This window comes from Pteronotus mesoamericanus, unplaced genomic scaffold (assembly GCF_021234165.1).
Source record: "Pteronotus mesoamericanus isolate MK-2021 breed Mesoamerican mustached bat unplaced genomic scaffold, CSHL_Meso_final scaffold_54, whole genome shotgun sequence".
NCBI lineage: Eukaryota > Metazoa > Chordata > Mammalia > Chiroptera > Mormoopidae > Pteronotus > Pteronotus mesoamericanus.
Window position 1 is genome coordinate 41,924,156 of NW_026555321.1, and position 21,725 is coordinate 41,945,880.

At 45.0% G+C, this 21,725-nt stretch overlaps 1 protein-coding gene across 1 annotated transcript; it reads right to left on the reverse strand.

The window, feature by feature from the left end:
• Positions 1-462: 462 nt before the first annotated feature.
• On the reverse strand, positions 463-19,950 carry DNASE1L3 (deoxyribonuclease 1L3). Its single transcript, XM_054595777.1, has 8 exons — positions 19,631-19,950; positions 14,723-14,811; positions 11,480-11,566; positions 10,514-10,626; positions 7,790-7,902; positions 4,740-4,897; positions 2,088-2,184; positions 463-1,786 (listed from the first exon to the last, which is right to left on the reverse strand). Exons 1-8 carry the CDS (start codon positions 19,766-19,768, stop codon positions 1,670-1,672), a joined length of 912 nt encoding a protein of 303 aa, XP_054451752.1. The 5' UTR covers positions 19,769-19,950; the 3' UTR covers positions 463-1,669.
• Between the last annotated feature and the right edge of the window lie 1,775 nt (positions 19,951-21,725).

The following is a 21,725-nucleotide window of genomic DNA, read 5'->3' on the forward strand; positions in this document are numbered from 1 at the left end:
GGACCAGGTCAGAGCCGTGGGAAGCTTCACGTAGTGCCTGGTCTACTTCCCCTGCACCCCTCTTGTCCCCTGCCACCAGCACAAGACTCTTGTCCCAGCCATGCTGTCGGCCTTTGGGGCACAAGGGTGATCTCTCCTCCAGAAGAAGTTCATTTGTGAACTGCCTGCTTGACTGTTTTTGACCTTGGAAACTAGACTTTTTCTGTGGCAGCCCTTATCTGAAGACAGGTGACAGAGGTTCTACAGCTTTGCCACCTCCCCGGCTTGTGCCAACAAGCCCGCTGAGGTTAATGGGATGCGTGGGGGAAATGGCTTTCCCAGCTTCAGCAGGGCCTTTTGGTTTTATTCCCTCAGATGTTACCAAATTTCAAAAATCAAGCTTATGGTCAATATTTTTACATAAAAAGCCATGATGTCCCTAACATATTAAGAGAAATAAGCAAAGCGGAAACATGCCCATAGCATCTTATTTTCTGTATTTGTCAAGGTTACACATGGTGCTTCTTTATGTACAGGATCTGGAAGAACACATAAGCTGGGAAGAGGGGTTGCTTCTGAGACAGCAAACAAGGGGCTGGGGTTGGGGTGCAGCCTTCCTTGTCCCTGATTATTCTCTGGTGCTGCTTGCGTAGTTAGCCATGTCCATGTGCTGCTTGAACAAAGAAATAGTATAAGGAAAAACAAACAAAACAAACATAAGTGGCCACCATACAGGACACAGGTAACAAGGTGCCATGCTACTAGACCTCTCTGCAACTCTTTGGTTGCAGAAATATAATAAAATCTTCAAGTCCCTGCCAGCCAACTGGGCCTTTGATCTGTAAATTCTTCTAAGGAGCCCTAACAGTGACCTTGGTGACAAATGCACTGTGGCGAATGTTAAAATAGAGATATGGCACACATGGGGGCCGGGGCACCGGGCCCGGGCCCACTTCGGTGGGACAGGGCACTTGGGTGCAGGGAAGAGGCACTCCCACTGGGCATAAAGTGCGAGGTGAGACGAAGGTAAGTCTGATGTGATATGCCAGCTCTAGAGACCTTAGGAGGTATGCAAAATCTCTGCGCTGTCTCCAAATGGTGATAGGATTTATAAGCAGGGGATAGGAATGAGGGTGGCTTGTAGTCAGAATGAAATTTCAAAGAATGATGCCGGTGGTTACTGGGCTGGCTGAGCTGGAGGACAATTCAGAGGCAGGAGACTAGGTGGGAGAGGCCTTCATCCTCCATCCCTGTGAGACGACCTCAGACAACAGGGCCAGATTCCCCAGAGAGAAAATTGCCCAGATCATGGGGTTCTGTTGGGACCCTGGCATTTCGGGTCATTTCCCATGGAACGGGGTCCCCTTGTGAAGACTAAAGGCTGATGTTCCTCCTCTTCCTGCAGCCTCTCCAAGGCAGCTGAGCAGTGGCCATGACAGCAGGTGGGCCTCTAGCTCAGGATGCGAAGACCATCCTTTTGGACTGTAAAAGGCCCCAATTTCCTTTGGGGAGTTTCAGGGGAGGTACAAGCCCACATGGGATAAGAGAAGACTCTCTTCCCAATTTGGATCAAGTTGAAAAATGAAAGCAGTAGATCCATTCTTGTTTCCTGAGTGCAGGGAGCAGTTCAAACCTGTTAGAGCTATTTTATTTAGAGGCAAGAATGATTAATAAAATGCTGCCCATATATCTAGGAGCGGCGGGCCTTGCTTTTCTTCCTTGAAAAGACAGATTTTTTGCGTTTGGAGAAGGCATTTGAAGATTGTAGTTTAAATTCAACTGGAAAGTGATCACTGACTTCCAGGGCCTGTAAGGATAAAAGGGAGATAAATTTGAGAATTAGAAGATATTCTCATTTTAGTGATGAGCAAATTCAGGCTCCAGGAGAGAAGATGAAATGCCCACAGTCACAAAAGAACACACACTGGTGAGCAACATCCCTGGACCAGCTCAATTAGAAATTTAGGCAGGTCCTCAAATCACAGAATTGTAGGCATTGAGGTTCAAGATCCAATGGCCTGATGTTGTGTCTCCAGTGGTGGCCTTAAAGGATAACACAGCCCATCTTTCCAGGATGGTGGCACAGAAAGACAAGATGGCAGCCATACCTCCTCTTCAGTTAGCCCATAAGCTTTCTGGAAGTCAAAGATGCCACTTGATTTGGGAACAACAGAGCTGATGATCTTTTGTCCTCTCAGCACAATCCTATAGAAGAGAAGGGAAGACAGTCATGTGAGTCCATCCTGTTGATTTCTGAGCTTGAACCAAGGTCTGTGTTTGACATCTGAAATTGACCGAGCAGCCTGGACCTTTCATGTGGTGCTCGAGGTCCAGGCCTGCTGTTAACTTGTGACCCTCAGGACACTGCCCAAGACTGGGAAACAGGATCAGCTCCTGCTGTGGCTCTGTGGGCACCAGGACAGGGTTTCCCTGTGCGGCTGGGCAGCCCTGATGGTGGAAGAGAAGGCTTTATGTGACACATGGACACCACACTGCAGAACAATATCTTGCTTTCTAAGATCATTATTTCCTGTGCAATTATTTTTCACTTTTTCTGATTCAGTTGTGGAGAAAGGTGCTAGATGGTCTTTGATGCTCCCTGAGCTCCCATTTTGACCAAGAGAGAGCAGGCTGCAACTGTCCCGCATTCTAAAGGCAAGAGAATTAAGGGAGAATTTAAACTGTTTGGTTTTCACTGGGATTATTTTTACAGTTATTTTCAATTTATGTCAAACGTTGCCATTTTATTATTATAGTACTATGAAGTTTCCTTTAAAATTAATTTATTTCCATAAGAAATGATTCAATTTAATGATAAATATGGCGAAAAACCATAGTACAGTTGCTTTGCAGCAATGACAAAAATTGGGTACATGGTAGTAAACTGAGTTTTGGAAACGTGGCTACTCTAATGGATACTGAATGGGGTGATGTAGTTGGGGTCTACATGGCCCCAACCGACTGACTGAAGGGTGACAGGATGAGTCAGACTGCCGGTTCATGACCATCTACTGAGCTTCCCCTGATTCCAACCGGCTTATTGGTGTCCTGGGTTGGTTAACTCTGAATTCGATCCACAAATATTCTCTTCACATGCGACTGGAGATTTCTTAAAGGCATCCTTTCAGACCCAGAGAGCCAAGAAGGACATAGTTAAGGCTCCCTGTTTTCTGACTTCCAGGTGTGTGCGTGGGCGAGCCAGCTGATCATGCTAATCTCTCCAGCGGCCACATTAGTGCATGGGAGGTGTTCAAGAGATATCTGCATATAAAACAAAGACTGGCCTTGAGTCCCTTTCATGTTACTCCCTTCATTAAACATTTATATGCCTTTTTAAAAACCACAAAAGATACATACTATTAAGGAAAACATAGAAAACTGAGAGTAGCAAAATAACAAATTAAGCTTTAAAAAATCACAGGCCATTCTGCCATCCTTCACCATACATGTGTATAACAGTGGGGTTCTCGTAAACACCCTTTTTTTAACCTGCTCCCTTACCCCACCTAATCTACTGTGAACACCCATCCCTGTGATTCACTGTTCTTCTGCTTCAGTATTTTCAGTCAGCCCCTTCTTGTTTGCCAGGGGAGAAGGATGGGGGTCACAGAAGGGACTTGACCTGCCCAAGGCCACACAGCTGGCACGTACTTTGCTGGCAGCCCCTCAGATGGAGGGAGGTGGCAGGGAGCTCAGGCTCCTGGAGCTTCCCACCTTGACTCTGCTTTCCCCAATGCTAAGGCTGTTCCCATTTTCGAGAGCCAGAATGGTAACTTCTGCAGTGAACACGCCAGCCCTGAAGGCTCCAAGAGAAACAAAGGAGGTCATGGGATGAAAATGAAAGTCAGACCTCAAACTAGAGAAGTAGGAACAATTGTCATCTTGCAGGGGCCATCTCATGCTTCCTCTGTGGCAGGTGGAGCCCTGGGAACGGAAGCTCCTAGGGGATTCCCTGCCTGTGGTCTCTGCTATGAATGGCAAGGTCACGAACATTCACAGGCTTCAGGTGCTCTCACCACCTCCCTCTTGATTTAAGGAGCAAAAATGAAAGCTGAATGAAAATCCCCAGGGAGATTTTACAAATACAAGAGCATGCTATTATTTAAATGTACGTATTTATATTTATGAATGTGCAGCAAATGCTTTAGAAGTGTAAACAACCTTGCTTTAACTGGTCTCATTTTTAGAGTTTTACCGTAAGGAAATCCTAAGTATATGCATAAAATGCATATATAAAATCAGGAATGTTTAAATAACTAACCCTTGGTAATACAATAACTTAATGCCCAATCCTAATGTCCAATGATAGGAGATTAAGTGAGTAAACTATGGCATGTCTTTGTGATGGAATAATTAACAGCAATGAATATACTGAGCACTTTTTTGGCAAGCATTGTGTTACAAGATTTACATATGTTATTTCATTTAATTCTCATCATATGTCTATGAGTGAGGCTCTACTATAATCTCCATTTTATAGGTGAGGAAACTAAGACATATCTCTTGGTCACAGACATTAAGTGGTAGAGTCAGGATTTGAACCCAGGCCTGCCTGACACCAAAGCCCATGATTGCTACTGCTGAACTACAGTGCCCAGTTCATGCAATTTGTATACTGCACAAAGCACTAGGTAGAGAGGTCTGAAATCTGACTCTGTTTTCCAAGACAACTTTCTTCTTTGACTGGGGGGGAGGGGCGCCTTTTCTCATGCATATTAAGCACTGCAGGAGCTACCAGCCACCAGGCAGATGCCTCCCACCTGTCATATGCACAGTTGGTGCTCATCTTCACAGTGGTATCCTCTTGGTCCCCGATCAGCCAAATGAACTTAGGGTCGGTCCTCAGGCGGATGTTATTCCAGGCCTTCTTGGGGACATAGTTGCAGCCTGCGTTGAAGTCGCCCATGAAAATGAAATTCTGAAAGACATCATTTGGAGCTTCAGTCACCTAATGGGCATTGTTGCCAAACTCTTTTGCTCATAACTGCTAGCAATGACTGTATCTCCCATGCCCAGTAAATGATGGGTTCTGTATGGGCTAAATTGTGTCTCTTCCCCAAATTCACATTTTGAAGATCTAAATCCAGTACCGTAGAATGTGACTGAATTTGGAGAGACCTTTAAAGAAGTAATTAAGATAAAATGGGATTTTATGGGTGAGCCCTAATCCAGTATGACTGGTGCCCTCAGAAGGAGGAGGTTAAGACACAGAGAGACACAGAGGGCAGACCAGGAGAAGAGACCTCAGGAGAAACCAACCCCGCTGACACCTTAATCTTGAACATCTAGCCTTCAGAACTGTGAGGAAATAAATTTGTGTTGTTTAAGTGACCCAGTCTTTGGTATTTTGCTATGGCAGCCCTAGCAAACTAATATAGGGTCTTTCTCAATTTCTTTTTGCTTTTTAAAAGAAGAAGCCATGGTTTAAAAGCGAGTCACAGTTTTGATGAGTATTTGACAGGTGAGTGTGTATGAAGGAGGGTGTTGTTAATGGGAAGGGAGGTGTTTGCTGTAGTTGTTCCTGTCTGCTCTTAGTCACCATGTCTCTGGGAGTCGGCATGAGGAGTTAGGTGGGGATAAAAGAAGCCAGCTAACTTAATCCCTCACATCTTTTGATTCTGGCTCAAACATATGAATGAATCAACGCTTTTTGTTTCCAAGCAGGAAAAATGAAGTTGGGTGGTGTATTTGACAGCTTTGGCATAGCTCGCTCTCTCTCCCTCCTATTGTCTCAAAGTTGGAAATTTATTCCTGTAGAATTTCTGTCTGTTGAGGAAGTGGGAAGAACCTTAGGTCACCAAAAGAACTTTATCTTGGGAGTGTTTTTCCCTGCAGGGCTCTTGGAACAGAATTTTAATATTCTTCTCTCCAGAGGAAGTGCCAGATTTCCTTGTTTGTGCTATTATTTAGGGCTGTTGCTGACTTTAGAGTTTTCTTCAAAAACATTTTATTTTGACCTCAGTGACCATGGTTTTCCCTGAGATTGATGGGTGCAGTAGAGGACAGGATGTCATCCTTAACCCTCGTGACTACCAGCTTCTATTAGTATAGGCACAATTTAGTCCTGACTGGTGTGGCTCAGTTGGTCAGGTATCATCCCAGAGTGAAAGGTGGCTGGTTTGATTCTCAGTCAGGGCACATACTTGGGTTGCGGGTTTGGTCCCCAGTTGGGGCCGCACAAGAGGCACTTGGTCGATGCTGGTCAATGTTTCTCTCCCTTTCTTTTCCCTCCCTTCCTCTCACTCTAAAAATTAAAAAAATAATTTTTAAAGCATAGGCATGATTCACTGTGTGCCAAGTCCAGCATTAAGTGTTTTATAAAGTTTCATTTCAATATCACAAACACTGGGAGGTAGAAGAACCTTTAGCCCCTGTAGAAAGGGGATAGAGGGACTGCTTTACACCATTCAGCTGGGAGGTTCAAGTGGTCAGGTCAGGAATTGAACCCCTATCTGCCTCACTGAAGGCTTCTCAGCACAAACTTCTGCTCTTGTTCATTTTTGTGCCACTGATTCCTCCCTAGTGTCCAACACTTAACAGATGCTAAATAAATTCTTGTTGAATAAATGAATTCATAATTATAGGAATGAATGAATGAGTCTTTCTCTTGACCTGCTCTTTCCAAATAAGCAATGAAATACAGCCCGTGTTCTCATGCCCCAGGTGAGTCCACAGTTCACTTCACTCACTTTGCACTTCCAGCAGTGGAACTGAGAAGGAGGAGAGAGGAATCACTGGAGTTACATCCCAAAAGGAGAAAAGAAGAATGCAGAAGAGCCCTCTAGAGCAGGGGTCCCCAACCTGCGGCCTGCTGACCGGTACTGGTCCGAAGCCTGTTAGGAACGGGGCGCACAGCAAGAAGTGAGCGCTGGCAAGCAGCGAAGCTTAGCGTTGCTGCCTGAGCTCCTCCTCTTTTCCACTCACCACCCCCGAAACCGGGAAAAATTGTCCTCCACAAAACGGGTCCCTGGTGCCGTAAAGGTCGGGCCGCTGCTTTAGAGCACTTGTACACTAGCCAAGCACTTTCACATACCCTCACAGGGCTGGGTGGGGTGGAGAGCCGACACAGACTTAGCCAATCAGAACATCTCAACCCCTCCCCCCCATCACAGTGACTGGTTCAGGGATGGGCATGTGCCCCAATCAGCACCAATAAGACTCAGCCCCAGGGTATTTGTTGCATTGTGAGAAAGAAAATTCGCCATTTGGTCTAGAAGCTACTGGCGGCCATCCTTCTACCTCAAAGGTAGAGCCAGCCTGAAAATGGACCCCACCCAGAAGAAAGGAGGGCCAAGAGGCGGCCCTGATGACTGAGCCCTGGACCAGCTGTGCCTGAGTGATTCCTGGACATTTCAGTTACAGAAACCAATAAACACCTTCTTTTCAAAGCCAGTTTGAGGTTCTGTCACTTGCCTCTGAAAGACATCTGACCTCTTTGTGTGTCACTGGTCTCAACTGCAAGGTAAGGATGATAAAAGTAGCTGCCTCATAGGTTGTTAGGAGGGTTTAATAAACTCATCCACGTCCAGCCTCAGCACAGTGCCTGGTACCATCTCTCCCCTCCATGAATGTCGGCAGCCATTGTTAGTGCAGTAGGGGGTGAATTCCCAGGACCCACATGGATAGTACCCAGGCACAATTAGCAAGAAGGATATTTAGGGCCGAGGGAAGGCTTAAAATGCGGCTTGAAAGTGGTGGTGGTCTGCACATGCTCTGTCCCCCTCACCCTCCTGGGGAGTCCCTCATTCCTCTCAAGGACCTGGTTCTGCCCCTGCTAGAGGGGAATTCAATGGACACAGAGGGTCGTCACCTCTGCCTTCCAGCGGCGTTTCACATCCATGTAGACATCAGCCAGCTCATCAATCTCTTTAACGGATGTCTCAGGGGTGGTGTGCAGGGGGATAATCACGAAGTCCTTGACAGCTGAGGAACAGGAAAGAGGCAGAGGTCACAGGCTTTCCCTGGCAAGATTCCAGGAACGCTGCTCGAGGGAAACAGGCTGTCCTCCCAGAAGGCATGGAACCGTGTCATCTGGGTCCCCCCCCCCTGTTTCCAGAGGGTCCGGCCAGTGGCTGAGATTTCAATGATCTTAGGATCCTGAAGCAGCTATTTTCAGTACATGAAAGCACCTTTTCTCCCATTCACCCTTCATGGCCAAGAGAGAGCTGGCAGACAGTGTTTCTTGCTGGCATTGTGGGTGTTTCTGTTTTCTCATTTTTTCAAAACCTGTATTTTCTATTTTTTTTTAAAGCTGCTTGGTTTTTGTACTAAGAAAAAAATTTTTTTCTAATAAAAAAATTGAAACATGTCAGTTTATACTCCTTTTGTAATCGTGGGAAAAAAGCCCCAAAAAATTGATTAAAAAAATTAAGTAAATTTTTGTGCAGTGTCTAAAAACCTCCCCCCACCAGCAGGCCCAGCAGGAGGGATGAGAGAGCCAGCGTGAGGGCATGTGGGTGAGCCATGGTGCCGGGCCTCCCCCACTTGCTAATAGCAGCTGTTGCGTTCTGCATGTTTCCTCCTCGGTTTTTCCCTCATTCTGTGCCTGGGTCCCCACTCCCACTCAGGAGCTGGGTGCTGCTGGGAAGCCACGCAGTGGGGAGCCAGGACTCAGACCCGGCAGCCTGTCGCCAGGACACGGATCCAGCAACCTCATCTCCCGCTCTCCCCCTCACACATCCACTCCACTCCGCATCCTCTTTTTGGCTCCCCTTCACTCCCCACCCTTTTCCCACCTCTGAACTTGTGTGCTTACTGTGCCCTCCCTCTAAAATGCCCTTTCCCAAGTTTTTTCTGACTTGATTTTTTCAGGCCACAGCCTAATATCACTTCCCAGGAGCCATCCCTGATCCCCCTACCTCTGTTTAATGTGGGCCACTCATCCTGCTAGTCAATGCATGTTGCTTATTTCCTTCACGCTCCGAAATTATTTGTTTTACGTCTTTATTTGGCCCAGTGGAACCCTGCACTGTGAGGGCAGGTTATCTGTCCCATTCACACTCTTGACTCCAGTACCTAGCACAGTATTTGACACATTAGAGGAGCTCAAAAATGTTTGTTCACTGACTGACTGACAGAATGACTGACTGACTAAAAATAAATATATATACACACATATGTATGTGTGTGTGTATGTGTGTGTGTGTGTGTGTGTATCTCCTTTGTCTGTGATCCTAAATAGAGAGGATATAAGGAGCTTTCCTCAAACAAGAGAGAAAACTAAACAGGACATGGCTGAGGTGCCATCCCAAAGGAGAGAGGGAGGGGTAAAAAAGAGTGGAAGTGTGGAAGCTCAATACAAATAGGTTTGTTAGCAATTCACAAAGGCTGAGGACTCTCTTAGAGAAGAAATAATCATTAAGGGAGTGTGGGGGCAATCTGAATACTGCCCTGGTCAGCCAAGTGCAAATTTTGTATGTGACAAAAAGGATTATTGCACATACCCTCTGAAGGGCATATCTTGCCCTCAGTAGCCCCCACCTCTTTCTCTTGTCTTACTGGGAATTGTCCTATTCTCCAATGTCTGTCAACACTCTGCCTCTGAGGTAATTAACCCAGGGCAGAACTAGTTCAGAGTGTTTATATTTGTATTTATAGATGTACACATGTATAGCTTTGCATGTATTTGTTTGGTCATTATCTGTCTCCCTTACTAAAACATAACTTCATGAGAAGAGCAACCTTGTCTGTCTGGTCTAGTGCCCAGAACAGAACCTGGTATGTAGTAGGTACTGAAAAAATATTTGATTCTATATAGCTCCAAAAGTCAAACCAAATTTACTCTTGACTTCCCACTGAATGTCGCATAGTGGTTAAGAACATGAGCTCCTGAGACAGTGGCTCGGGTGACAACCCTGGCACGTCCCCTTCAGTAGCTGCTGAGCGAACTTGGATCAGTGACTCCACATTTTTGAACCTCAGTTTCCTGAACTATAAAGTGGGGATAGATAATCCTAGTTCCTACGTTGTAGGGTCATTGGAAGGAGTATAGGAGCCTGGCACTAATGAGTGATCTATAATTGTTAGTGGCTAATACAGTTGTTGTTAGAGTTCAGGGTGCAATAATTTGGACCTCCTCTCTACCCCCAGTCTGTGGAGGAGACTTATATGTAGTTACTGGAGGGAGAATGAGACCCTAGTTTGGGGGCTCATCTTTGCTGGTCATCACTGGGATTTTTTTTTTTAATGAAGAAATAGTTGTATTTGACTGGGACTGAGGAATTGTGGTAAATAATTTCTATCAGCCTATATGTTCCAAAGACAAGAGAGCTATCATTGATTACAGAAGGTAGGTGCCAGGCTGGGGAGGTCTTGAGTCATGGCTTTCTGAGAAGCCAGCCTGGTGCCATCAAACTATACTGCATCCTGTACATTCAACTATTAGAAGTTCTTAATGGCCTTCTCCATCAAGCCTAAGGCCTCCCTAAAGATGCTGCATAAACCTTGGGTCACAGCTCCCACTCAGGGCTGACCATTCATGGGATCGCTGGAGAGATCGTGGAATCACTGGAGAGAGCGTGGGAAAGAGACTCACCAGTGTAGGGTGACTGGAACCAGACCACAAAGGGTTCCCTGGAAAATACATCTGCATCTCCAGCCTGATAGTCATGGTAGAGGTAGCTTTCCTTCACAGACACTAGCTTTTCCCTAGAAGAGAAAAAAGAAGCCCACCCATCTGAGTCAGCTGTTTTCTTCTTAGAAAGCAATAACAGTTTCCCATGGCTTCATTAGCCTCCCAACCTGGTTCAAGAGCTGGAAGGCAACTTTTGCCTGAGAACAAGGTTCAGTCAACTCTCCTCAATGGCCAGGGCCCTTTGGGAGCCAAAGGTCTGAGCAGCACTAGTTATCTGGGGTACCCACAAGTTAATGGTCATACTTGAAACAAATTTTTAGCAGGAAGAAGATGAGAATATTAAGTTATGGAGTCAGCTGTGCTGAGCAACTCAGGTTTTCACCTCTGGAGCAGGACTTGGCTACAAAGAATAAAGACGTCCTGGACCCCTTGGACCAGGCAGCCAGTGAGCCCACCAACAAATGAGGTATTAGGAAGCTGCTTGTGTTTTCTGTTTTGAAGAGCTCATACTTTGCACCAGTCCCAATTTTGATGGGAATTATTTGACCAATATTGAGAACTAGTTAGAGATCAAAATTTGGTTTTGAAGAGAAGATATGCATTTTTCTCTGGTTGGTGTGGCTCAATGGATTGAGCACCAGCCTGCAAACCAGTAGGTTGCCTACTAGAATTACGGTTCAATTCCTGGTCAGGGCACATGCCTGGGTTGTGGGCCAGGCTACCAGTTGGGGCATGCGAGAGGCAATAGCTCGATGTATCGCTTGTCTGTTGATGTTTCTCTCCCTCTTTCTCTCTCCCTTCCCTCTCTCTGGAAAGTAAAATAAATAAATCTCTTTTTTTTTTTTAAAGAAGAAATGATAGGCTTTTTGATTCAATTCATAGCTATCATAAGTGAATCATGTTCTAGGAAGCATAGATTATACTTACTTGTAGACAAAGGCATACTGTTCTTTATATGTCTTTCTTCCAAGCCGAGAGCTAATCACATAGTTGTATGTTGTGCTTCTTGAATTTCTAGAAAATATAAAGATCTGACATTGCATCTTAAAAGAAAAACATTTCCATACTGCATAGGTTCCTCTCTCTCCAAGCTGCCTCCCTGTCTTCAATGTCATTGTGAAAAAGGGCTACCATTTTTTATAACCTTTGAGTCCAGTAAGAAGGGCCACCATTAACTGGAAATGTGACATCTGTCAGCATCTTTACAGCCATTATTTCTTGTCCTTAGAGGTGGGTACGGTTGTTATCCCATTTTTATCATCTGTAAATACAAAGCTGGGATTTGAATCCGTGTCCTACTCACCTCCAAATCTACACTTCATACCATACAGTTTGGCCTGTACCTGTGGGAGACCATTGAGACCGTAGAAGCTTCAGGCCAGAATCAGCCCCAACTCCCACTCTGACGCATGGCTGGGCTGCAGCTCCCACTTCCTGGTGACCCTATTCATGCAGCACTCCTGAGCATCTATCATATGCATCATTCCTAGTAACAACTTTGTGGGACATTCTCTCCTGCTCCAAAAACGCCCAGGCGTTTTCTCACAAGCCCAGAACTATAATTTCGGATCAGCTACTGTTTATGCTCTGGGGCTTGGGGGTACAGCCGAAGTCCCATTGACTCTAACCCTCACCTATCCCAGAGAAACTTGATTCTCAGTGTGTTTGCCAAACCTGCTGATAACTTCACCCTGGGCAGAGCCTGACCCGGTTTTACTCCACCTGCTCACGGAGAAATCTAGGGCATGTCTAGGGCAAAGCATAGTCTCAGGTTCAGTTGGAAAAAGCAGAAGGAATCTTTAGGGGCCAACTTAGATTCCTGGGGCTTTAGCTGCATAGCCTAAGGCAGATGGGCCATTGAGTCCCAAGAGTGTGGACAATGGGTTCCTCTGGGCTTCCAGTTTGGGAAGGCTGGCCCTTTTCTAATTCTGGCCTGCTGAGTCCTGATTTGGCAAACTGTGAGCAATAACTTAGCTGTGAAGTGACTTAAGGTCCCTCCTGGCTTATGGCAGATAAGGGGACAAAGAGGCCTGGCTCTGCCCTGGGTCCATAGCACAGTCTAGAGAGGCTGGGGAAAATTGACACCACTGGAGGGGGGAAGGCTCTCTCTAAGCCACTGGGGGGAGATACCTGAGGCCCCTGTCCTCTCGGTCCCCCATACTTCTGAAAACTACCTGGAGCACTCCAAGAACAACTGGGAGGGCTCAGAATAGAGCACGGGTTTTGGAGTGAGACATGATCCAGGTTCAAAAGTAGGCTGAGCCACTTAATGGCTGGGTGACTTTGGACCAGTACCTCTTCTCTGTCTGTGCCTCAGTTTCCTCAGCTCTAAGGGAAACAGTCAGATCACCTACCCCACAGGCTTGTAAATGAATTAACAGGATACCTGGTCCCTAGTTAGGGCATGGATGGTAGCTGTTTCATGTGGCCCCCTGGACCATCATCTGTCATAAGTCTCTTCCTTTTACCAGCAACAGGTGCTGCTACATGCTAGGCACCGTTCAACCTCTTACATGCATGATTTAATTACCGCCACATCCCAGAAAGATGGATTCTATTATTAGCCCCTTTCAGAGACAGGGAAAAGGAGGCTGGTGACTGCCTTGAGGTCCTGGCAAAGCCAGGATCCAAACCCAAGAGGCTGAGCTGAGCGTAGGCGCCTAAGCCCTGTGCTACATGCCCTATTCCATTGCCAAAAATCAGATTTGGAGCCAGAAGACATGCCGAGGATGAAAAGGAGAACCCAGATCCAACTCTGTATTTTCAGATGAGAAACGGAGACCCAGAATGGGGTGGGGCCAGCTCAGGAGCCGCTTGTGTGAAGGAGAGCAGCCTCGGCTGTTCTTCCTGCACTGACCTTTCCTTTCTACAAAACAATGTGAGTTTTCCTAATTATAAAAGTATAATAATGACCAGATATACTGTTGTTCAATCTGGATGGTGGATGCATGGCTATTTATTATCATTTTCTCTATGCTTTTAAATATGTTTAAATTATTTCATAAGAAAAAGGAAGGAGAGTATAACATTCTGATTGTAGACATTTTGGAAAATTCAGAAAATATATAGAAGAACTCACATTTAAATTCTTCCTAAATTTGTGCTCTAAGATAGCCACTGTCAACATTTTGGTTCACTGCTTTTGAATCTTTTTCATGTTTTTTGTTTTGTTCTATGTTTTTGCAAAATTGAGCTGCTTGGCACATATTGTATACTTGAATTTGTTGTTTAATCTTATCACGTATCTACAAAAGAAACATTAGAAGTTTTAAAAATCAGAATGCATCAGAATTACCTGGGAAGCTTGTTGAACTAAAGATTTCTCTCTCACAGAAATTTTCCTTCAATACACCTAAGGCTCTTGAATATGCACTTTTAATTCACTCTGGGGTCATTTTCAGGTGGGTGGGTCTGCCAATTATTCTTTGAGAAAGAATATGAATCATAAATAGAACAATGTCCTTTAAAACTATGTGAGGACACTATTTTTAAAAATAATTTTTAACTTGTAAAATCGATTCAGACTTTTGTAAAATATTCAACTCATCCTGAAGTATATAAAATAAAGAACCAATGTCCCCCGTTCCTCCACTGGCACCCTGCGTGGTCGCCCTCCCGTGACAGCCCCTCAGCCCCGTTTGCAGCCTACCCTGCCAGTCTTTCTTTTGTGCCCGTGCAAACTCAAACATACTCTTACTCCTGTATAATATGATGTGATTACTAAAATGGGTTATTCTACCTACAATTCTGAACTTTCTTTTTTTCAATTGCAGCCATCTTTCCATGCTGGACTATTTAGGTCTAACCTCTTCTGTAGTAAACATGATTTATAATGACTGCATAATATTCCAGTCTGTGGGCATAGCATAATTTCTGAGTGACACTCAACTTTTCTTTATAACAGCACTTCTCACCTCAGCCTGTTGTCTGTTTCTTTCATTTCTCTCTCTGTCCTAACTCCTCATCTGTTTCCCTTATTTTACTTTATTATAATAAAACTAGCTGGTTCAGAGTCCTCCGGACTGTGACTAAAGGAAGCGGAAGCCCAGGCAGTGCTGAGAACGTGAACGGGTGGTCAGGGTGAGTCCTCTCACACTAAGTTCAGTTCGCCGGGGCTTTTCGTGTGCCCTTGACCTTGACCCCACAGAGGGTCTGGGGCCCCATCTTTACCCATTCAGCTTCTCCATCAGCATGGGACAGATTGTGTTAGAGCTGTCCTTGATTTCCATCACGAGTATGATGTCACAGCGTTTGATGACCTGCAGAGAAGGAATTCCCAGGTGACTGGAGGCATTTACTATGAATAATAAAAAACCTTTCTTGGGGCATTTACTATATTTTAAGTATCAAACTGGGTGCTTCGTTAAATTAATTAACTTCTTGCCTAAAATAAATGAAGGATTCCACGAGGTAGATGCTATTACTATGTTCATTTTAAAGACAAGGCACCTGAGGCTCTGGAAAGGTGAGTAAATTATTCAAAGTCACCCAACCAGCAAGTGGCTGAGGCAGAATGTGAACCTAGGTCATCCAAATCCAGGGCCCCGATCACACTCAGAACTTACCTCTTGGCTTTGCTGGAACACTACTACTACTACTACTACTGCTACTACTACTACTACTAAATATTTATTAAGCCCTTAGTAAATGAAAAGTACCAGGCTGGATCATGAGCTATAATGATACCTCAGGAATGATAATAATGATAAGAGCTGACATTTACGGTGAGCCTAAGCTGAGTCTCACCAGCTCTCTGAGATGACTGTGATTACTAGCCTGTTAAGCACAGGAGACACCCAGGCGCAGAGTGACTGAGTGAGTAGCTGAAAGGCACACAGCCAGCATAGGTGGTAGAGCCAGGATGTGAACACAGGCTGTGTGACTGTAAAGCCCACCATGCTAAAATCTTAAAATACAGCCCCTGCCCTGAAAGACGCACAGTCCAGTGAGAGAAACAAATGGAAACAACTAGCTACAATGAGAGGGAAATGAAATTTGTGCTCAACAAGTCACAGCTGTATGGGCATCCCAGCATCATTAACTGCTTCTACCCATACATCAGGGAGAGCTCCAAGGAGGTGAGGGCCTTCAAAGGCTCTGAAAGGGGAGAAGGAGCTCAGTGGGTAAAGAATTCAGGAAAAGTCCTTTTCCATATGATTTCTATATTTATATATACTTACAAAATTGTCATCAAAATGAGTTGCTCATTGGTTCTGAGTATGGACTTTTGAGTCAAATGGCCTTGGATTTGTGTCTTAACTCTATCACTCACCAGCTATGTGACCTTGAGCAAGTCACTAAAGTTCCCTGAACTGCTAGATTCTTTACCTGTGAACACGGACAATTGTACCTCATGGGGATTAAATAACATAATGGATATAAAATTCTCAGCCCAGTCCACGGCACAGAGCAGATGCTCAGCAAACAATGGCAACATTTATCATACAGTTCTTGTCTTGTTTTGTTAACCTAATATTACAATGTGTTTCCCCCACAGTCATTAAATACTCAGATTTCAAATTCATTCATGACACATTTTCTTCTGCCCCAATTTCAGGCCAAAGGACAGGGAAAAATGTTTCCCCTGGTTTCATTTCCTTAGGAGGAGGACCCAAGGAGGAGAGTCCCCAGAAGGTCCTCCCAGATTTGAAACTCAGGTTTTCCTGACTCTCTTCACAGAGGGGAGGTGACTAGGGGCAGCACATGGCTAGAGGTGGGAGAATCCCAACAGGGGTGTCATGAGCAGGCCTGGGAGAGGGGAAAGGCCAGCCTGGAGAGCTCTTGACAAACCTGGGGCAGAGAGCAGCCTATGAAAGCCTCTTTCATGCCTCTAAGCAGGGATCATAGCAGCGTGGTGGGGAAGAGCCCAGACAGAGTCAGTCAGCCTTTGTTATCACCCTCACTCTTTCCTGTACTTGCTCCATGACCTTGGGCAACTTACTTCCTCTCCCCATTCTTCAGTCACCTCATCTGTAAAATGGACCTGCTAATCAGAGGTGTCATCAGGCTGAATTTGGATAAGCATATCAAGGGCTCCGGGCACAGTCAGTGCTCCTAAATTAAATTATCGTGCACTGTAAGCTCTGTGAAAAGGTGGACAGTGCCTTCCACATCCACCGCCTCACTCCCAGTGCCTTGGAGCATCTGGCACACGGCCTACCTTCAACGAGTATTTGTTGGATGAACAAGCTTTACTCTTTAAGGACACAAAGTAAAGAAGTCACAGACAGAAGGAACCTCTCCCAGGCAGGATTCGGCCTCTGTAAAATTGCCCTTGGTGCTGTCAGAAAACCCAAGATGGAGAAGGCAGGCCTCCCTCACTCCCCAACTTCCCCAATGAAGGCACAGTGATGCTGGGCTCATCTCTGACGTGATGAATCCAGTATGAGAAGGGGGAAAAGACATTTCCACTTGTATGGTTATATGGTTGGATGCTACGGAAGCCTGAATAAGTCACTACACCATTCTGAGCACCAGTCTTCTCAGTTATAAAGTGAGGGCAATGCCACCTACATCATAGTACTAAATAAGTAATATAAAGTCCCTGGCCTATAGTAGGTGTGCAGACAAAGGACCCTGTAAATACTGCTATCCTGAGCGCCTGGGGTTTGAGTTTCACTCTAACTACTCTGGGTGGCTCTGTTTTCTGATGGCGTCTGTTTACAGGGTGGTTTTGCAACGATGGGGAAGGTCAGGGGCTTCAGACATGCTTGGTGTTTGGTGTAATGGGCTGTCAGTTCTCTAAAACACAGCAGCTTAAGGAAGGTGCTGATGGTAGGCGCCCTAAAATGGAGTCACCGAGGAAGCCAATGTCAGCCTCTTAAGAGTGTGGTAACGTTTCTTGGGTGGAATAAGTGAGAAGGGTGATGGGAATTCCGTAGGTCCCCAGGCTTCATAGGTCCTTGTGTGAGGAAGTGAGGAAAATCATTTCCTCACATGTCAGAGTTTCCAGTTGAGCCAGGGAGTCACGGTTCTCACAGGCTTGGCATGGCTGTCTTGGCTAAAAAATGACATCTGGAAGTCCTTGGGTACCATCCAAAGGGCAGGTCTGAAAGGACCATCTGAGGATAGACAGAGCATGCCAGTTCTTGCTCTAATCCACTTTGCCTAATAACAACAGTGGCAGCTTGTGTTTGTGATCACCTGCCCTGTTGCCTTACTCATCTTGACTTTACCCAGCCGTCCTGTGCTACAGGTTGTGTAAGGTCCATGTTAATGAGGGGCCCTGGAGGCTCAGGAGCAGAAGGAACTTCTCAGGCTCACTCACCCCACTGCCAGGTGGGGTCTGAATCCAGGCTCCTGGCATTCCCACTGCACCATGGTGCCTCCCGGGGTTTCTAAGGAAACAGCACCCAGTCAGAGTCCTGTGAAGGGTCTCAGCAAAACCAGCATCAAAAATAAATTAACTTGTAGGGCAGCCATTTTCAACCTTCTTCATCTCATGGCACAGATAAACTAATTACTAAAATTCTGCAACACATCAAAAAATACATTTTTTGCCAATTTGGCAAAAAATAAATAGGTATAGTTTCGATTAATTCACACTGGACGGCTAGTGTGTTGGTTGTTGCCATGTTTTTATTTGACAATCTAAGGGAAAAGAGGTCTGTTGTATGTTGTAAAAATTCTTGCTGCAGCTCTGACCAGCGTGGCTCAGTGGGTTGGGTGTCGTCCCGCAAAACAAAAGGTCACCGGTTTGATTCCTGCTCAGGGCACATGCCAGGTCCTCAGGAGGCACACATGGATGTTTCTCTCTCTCTCTCTATCTCCCTCCCTTCCCCACTCTCTAAAAATAAATAAAGTAAGAAAATCTTTAAAAAATAAATAAAAATTCTTGCAGCACACCAGTTGGATATGGCTGCTGTAGGGTAAAGAGAGCCAACTGACTTCAGTGTGGGCAGAGTTCCCAGGCACTGGTTATGTTATCCAAAAATTGGAGGAAAAGATTGGGGAAAAGGCTGATGGGGGTGGGGAAGGGAAGGAGGAGTAGAGGACGAAGGGGAAGGGGAGAGAAAAAAAGGAAGAGAGAAAGAGAGGGAAAGAAAGAAAGAGAGGAATGAAGGAAGGAAAGAAAGTAAGAGAGAGAGAAAGAAAGTAAGAGAGAGAAAGAAAGGGAGGAAGGAAGAGGGAAGAAAGGCAGAAAGGAGGAAAAGAAAGTGGAAAGCAAGTAAAAATCTGTGCTGCATTGATTTAAAAGACCAGGCTGAGCTGGCATCCCACCCACCCACAAGCTATACAATGTTACTTCACCTTTCATTGTTCGTCATCTCTACATGAGGATAAGTATCCTTCCTAAGGGGTAGTAAATGAAATCCTGTATTTATGGTACCTGGCACATAAATGGTAATAAGAATTATAGTAGGCCCAGACCAGTGTGGCTTAGTTGGTTGGAGTGTTGTCCTGCGAACCAAAAGGTCGTGGGTTCAATTCCCAGTTAGGGCACCTGCCTAATTTGCAGATTTGGTCCCCAGTTGGGGCATGTATGAGGGCAACCGACCGATGTTTCCCTCTCTTTCTCTCTCCTTTACCCCTCTCTAAAATCATGTCCTCAGGTGAAAATTAAAAAAAAAAAAAAGTTAAAGTATAGCAGGGAGGGGTAGAGGAAGGGTGAGATCAAGGAACAGGTGTGAAGGACGCAAAGTTGAAGCCAAGGTGGGAAAGGATCGAGGCGGGGAGGTGAGGGTGGGTGGGGCAGGGGAGAGTGGTGGTGGGTAAATGGAGACAAACGTATTGGAACAACAACAAAAAAAGTTATAGTAGTAGCTAACCCTTACCTGAGCTTACTGTGAGCCAGGTACAGCCATATTATAGGAGTTTTACATTTATCTTCTCATGTGTTCCTTGAAACAGCCCTACAAGGAGGTACTCTTATAGTCCCCATTTTAAGATGATGACACAGAGAGGCAAAATGGCTATTATAATTATTGCTATCCTTATTGTTACAAAATTTCAAGCCAACTGCTACCTTCACCCAAGGAACTCACTTTAGTTCAATTCCTCCTGAGTCTCTTCAAGCCTGAAAGCAGTAGAGAGGGTGCAAGGGTGTCCATTGCTCCTTTGGACTAGAGAGGGGCTCACCTTCACAATGACATCCATGGCCTTCTGGTTTTCCGTCTTGGTTTCCCCAAAAGACCTCACATTGAAGGAGCAGATCCTGAGGGCCAGGGCACTGCTGATGGAGAAGAGGAGGAGCAGGGCGGGCAGTAGTCGAGACATCCTGGCGCTGCTCCTAGATGCAGGGCACAGTGCGAAGACAGCACGGTTTGCAGTGCAGGCTCCCAGCCACCTCCTCAGGCCACTTCCTCATGCTCGGCCGACTTATATATAAGGCCTGCAGACAACAGGAATAACTGGATTCCTTGTTGTTACTTTCACTTCCCTGAGGAACTGAAGATCATGGGTTTCATTCCCTAAGGAAATGGGCCAGATTTTTAGGAGCCCTGTCTGGTGAGGAAATTGGCCTGCCTAATTTAGGCACCATCCCCTACGAAATCATTCCTATTCTAATCAGGAGCCAGCTGTGACATCTGGTCATCCCTCCTGTGGTTGCAAAAGGCAATGTACCTTTTCCTGAAAACTGATGAACTTGGAAGTGGTCCCAGAGGGCATTTGGGGTGATGGAGCCTTCTTTGGGGGTGGGCAGTGAGGCTGGGGCAGTGGGAAATTCTGCTGTGTTTTCTGCCATCACCGGGATTTGGCAGCCAGCTGGTCATTGACACACCCAGGCTCTGATTCTGTAACCACCCTGATGGGTGTGGTTAAGGTCAAATTAGTTTGAATGAAATTATTTTTTAAAGCCATTTTACTGTATATGATTTAACACACCAAGTGCTAGCAGTGTGTTGCCAGGGAGAGCAATTGCTGGTCTGCTAGAATAGATCAGTGAAAAATGTCCTTGGACTTTAAGGAGAAAGTGCTAGTTAAAGCTCCCAAAGGGATCCATGATTCAACCGGTTATTATTTTAATGTTCACGAGAATCACATGGCCCCGAGAAAGGAAGACTTTGCAAGAATTGTAGGATTTCAGCGCAAGTAAATTGACTTTTAGAGATCTGGACAAGAAGATGTGAAGATTGAAAAGCAAAAACAAAACAAAACAAAAAAAAAACCCATGGAGTTCAATCAGGTTATAAACTCAGGTAAGATTTGCAGACTTTGGCAAAGACAGTTCTTCTGTGAATAGGGTACTGGGGGGAGGAGGGTATAAGGGGGATAAATGGTAATGGAAAAAATACAATAAAAAATAAACAATTTAAAAAAAAAATCTGGACTCAGACAAACAAACAGAAAGACAGTAGATAATGAGCATAACCTGAAACCAGCGTCAGGATCTCTGGACCACCGGCTCTGGAAGTGACGGGCACACGGCCGTGGCCCCAGGAAATATGTGTGTATTGCCAGCGTACATCCACACAGCATCCTGGCCAAAATCTCTGACCAAGTACACCCAGGCATTGCAGGGAGATAACCCCAGACAGTACATGGAAGGAAATAATGGTTTCCTGAGCTCCTGGTGAGGGGAATCTCCTGTTGTCTACAGCCCAGACCTAGGGCGGGGCTGAATCTCTGGCAAAGGCAGCTCTGGTTAATGGAGTAATGGTTGCCTTCTTTGGAGAATGGCATCTTCCAACAAGAAAAAGAAGTAAATGAGGCACACATTTTTTGTATCTTTTAAGAAGGATTTGTACATATGTGATATTTCATAAACTTGTAACATATGAGAAATTTTGACCTATTAAGTTGACAGTGTTGTAATGCCATCATAAAATGTGCAGTGGAGGAGGGTGCCTCGATTTAGATTCATGACCTTGACTTGAAATCCAACTAAGTTTATGCATAGTTCTGGAACATTTATAACAATTTTGGGTTAACAATGTTTTATATATTTAATTTATCAGTTATGATTATTTAGAATTAGAATTACTTAGTATTAAATAGAGTGGTTTTTCGTTAGTTCAGACAGTTAAAAAACTTTAGAAGGAAATAGGATACAATTTAAACTTTAAAAAAAGTTTAAAATGCTTGTAAATGGGTCCATAACATCTTAAAAGTAATTATTTAAGTTTGCTGGATGTAAGATTGCCAGATTTAGCAAATAATAATACAAAGCACTAGGTACATTTGACTCTTAGATAATTTGAATTTAATTGGGCATCTTATATTTTATTTGGCA

Excerpts from the sequence above, each read along its gene's own strand:
- DNASE1L3 (XM_054595777.1), bottom strand. The coding sequence starts at position 19,768 with ATGTCTCGACTACTGCCCGCCCTGCTCCTCCTCTTCTCCATCAGCAGT. Across the intron at positions 4,898-7,789 it reads AACGCCGCTGGAAGGCAGAG|AATTTCATTTTCATGGGCGA; the intron begins GTGACGACCCTC and ends GATGTCTTTCAG. Across the intron at positions 1,787-2,087 it reads ATGGGCTAACTGAAGAGGAG|GCCCTGGAAGTCAGTGATCA; the intron begins GTATGGCTGCCA and ends TTATCCTTACAG.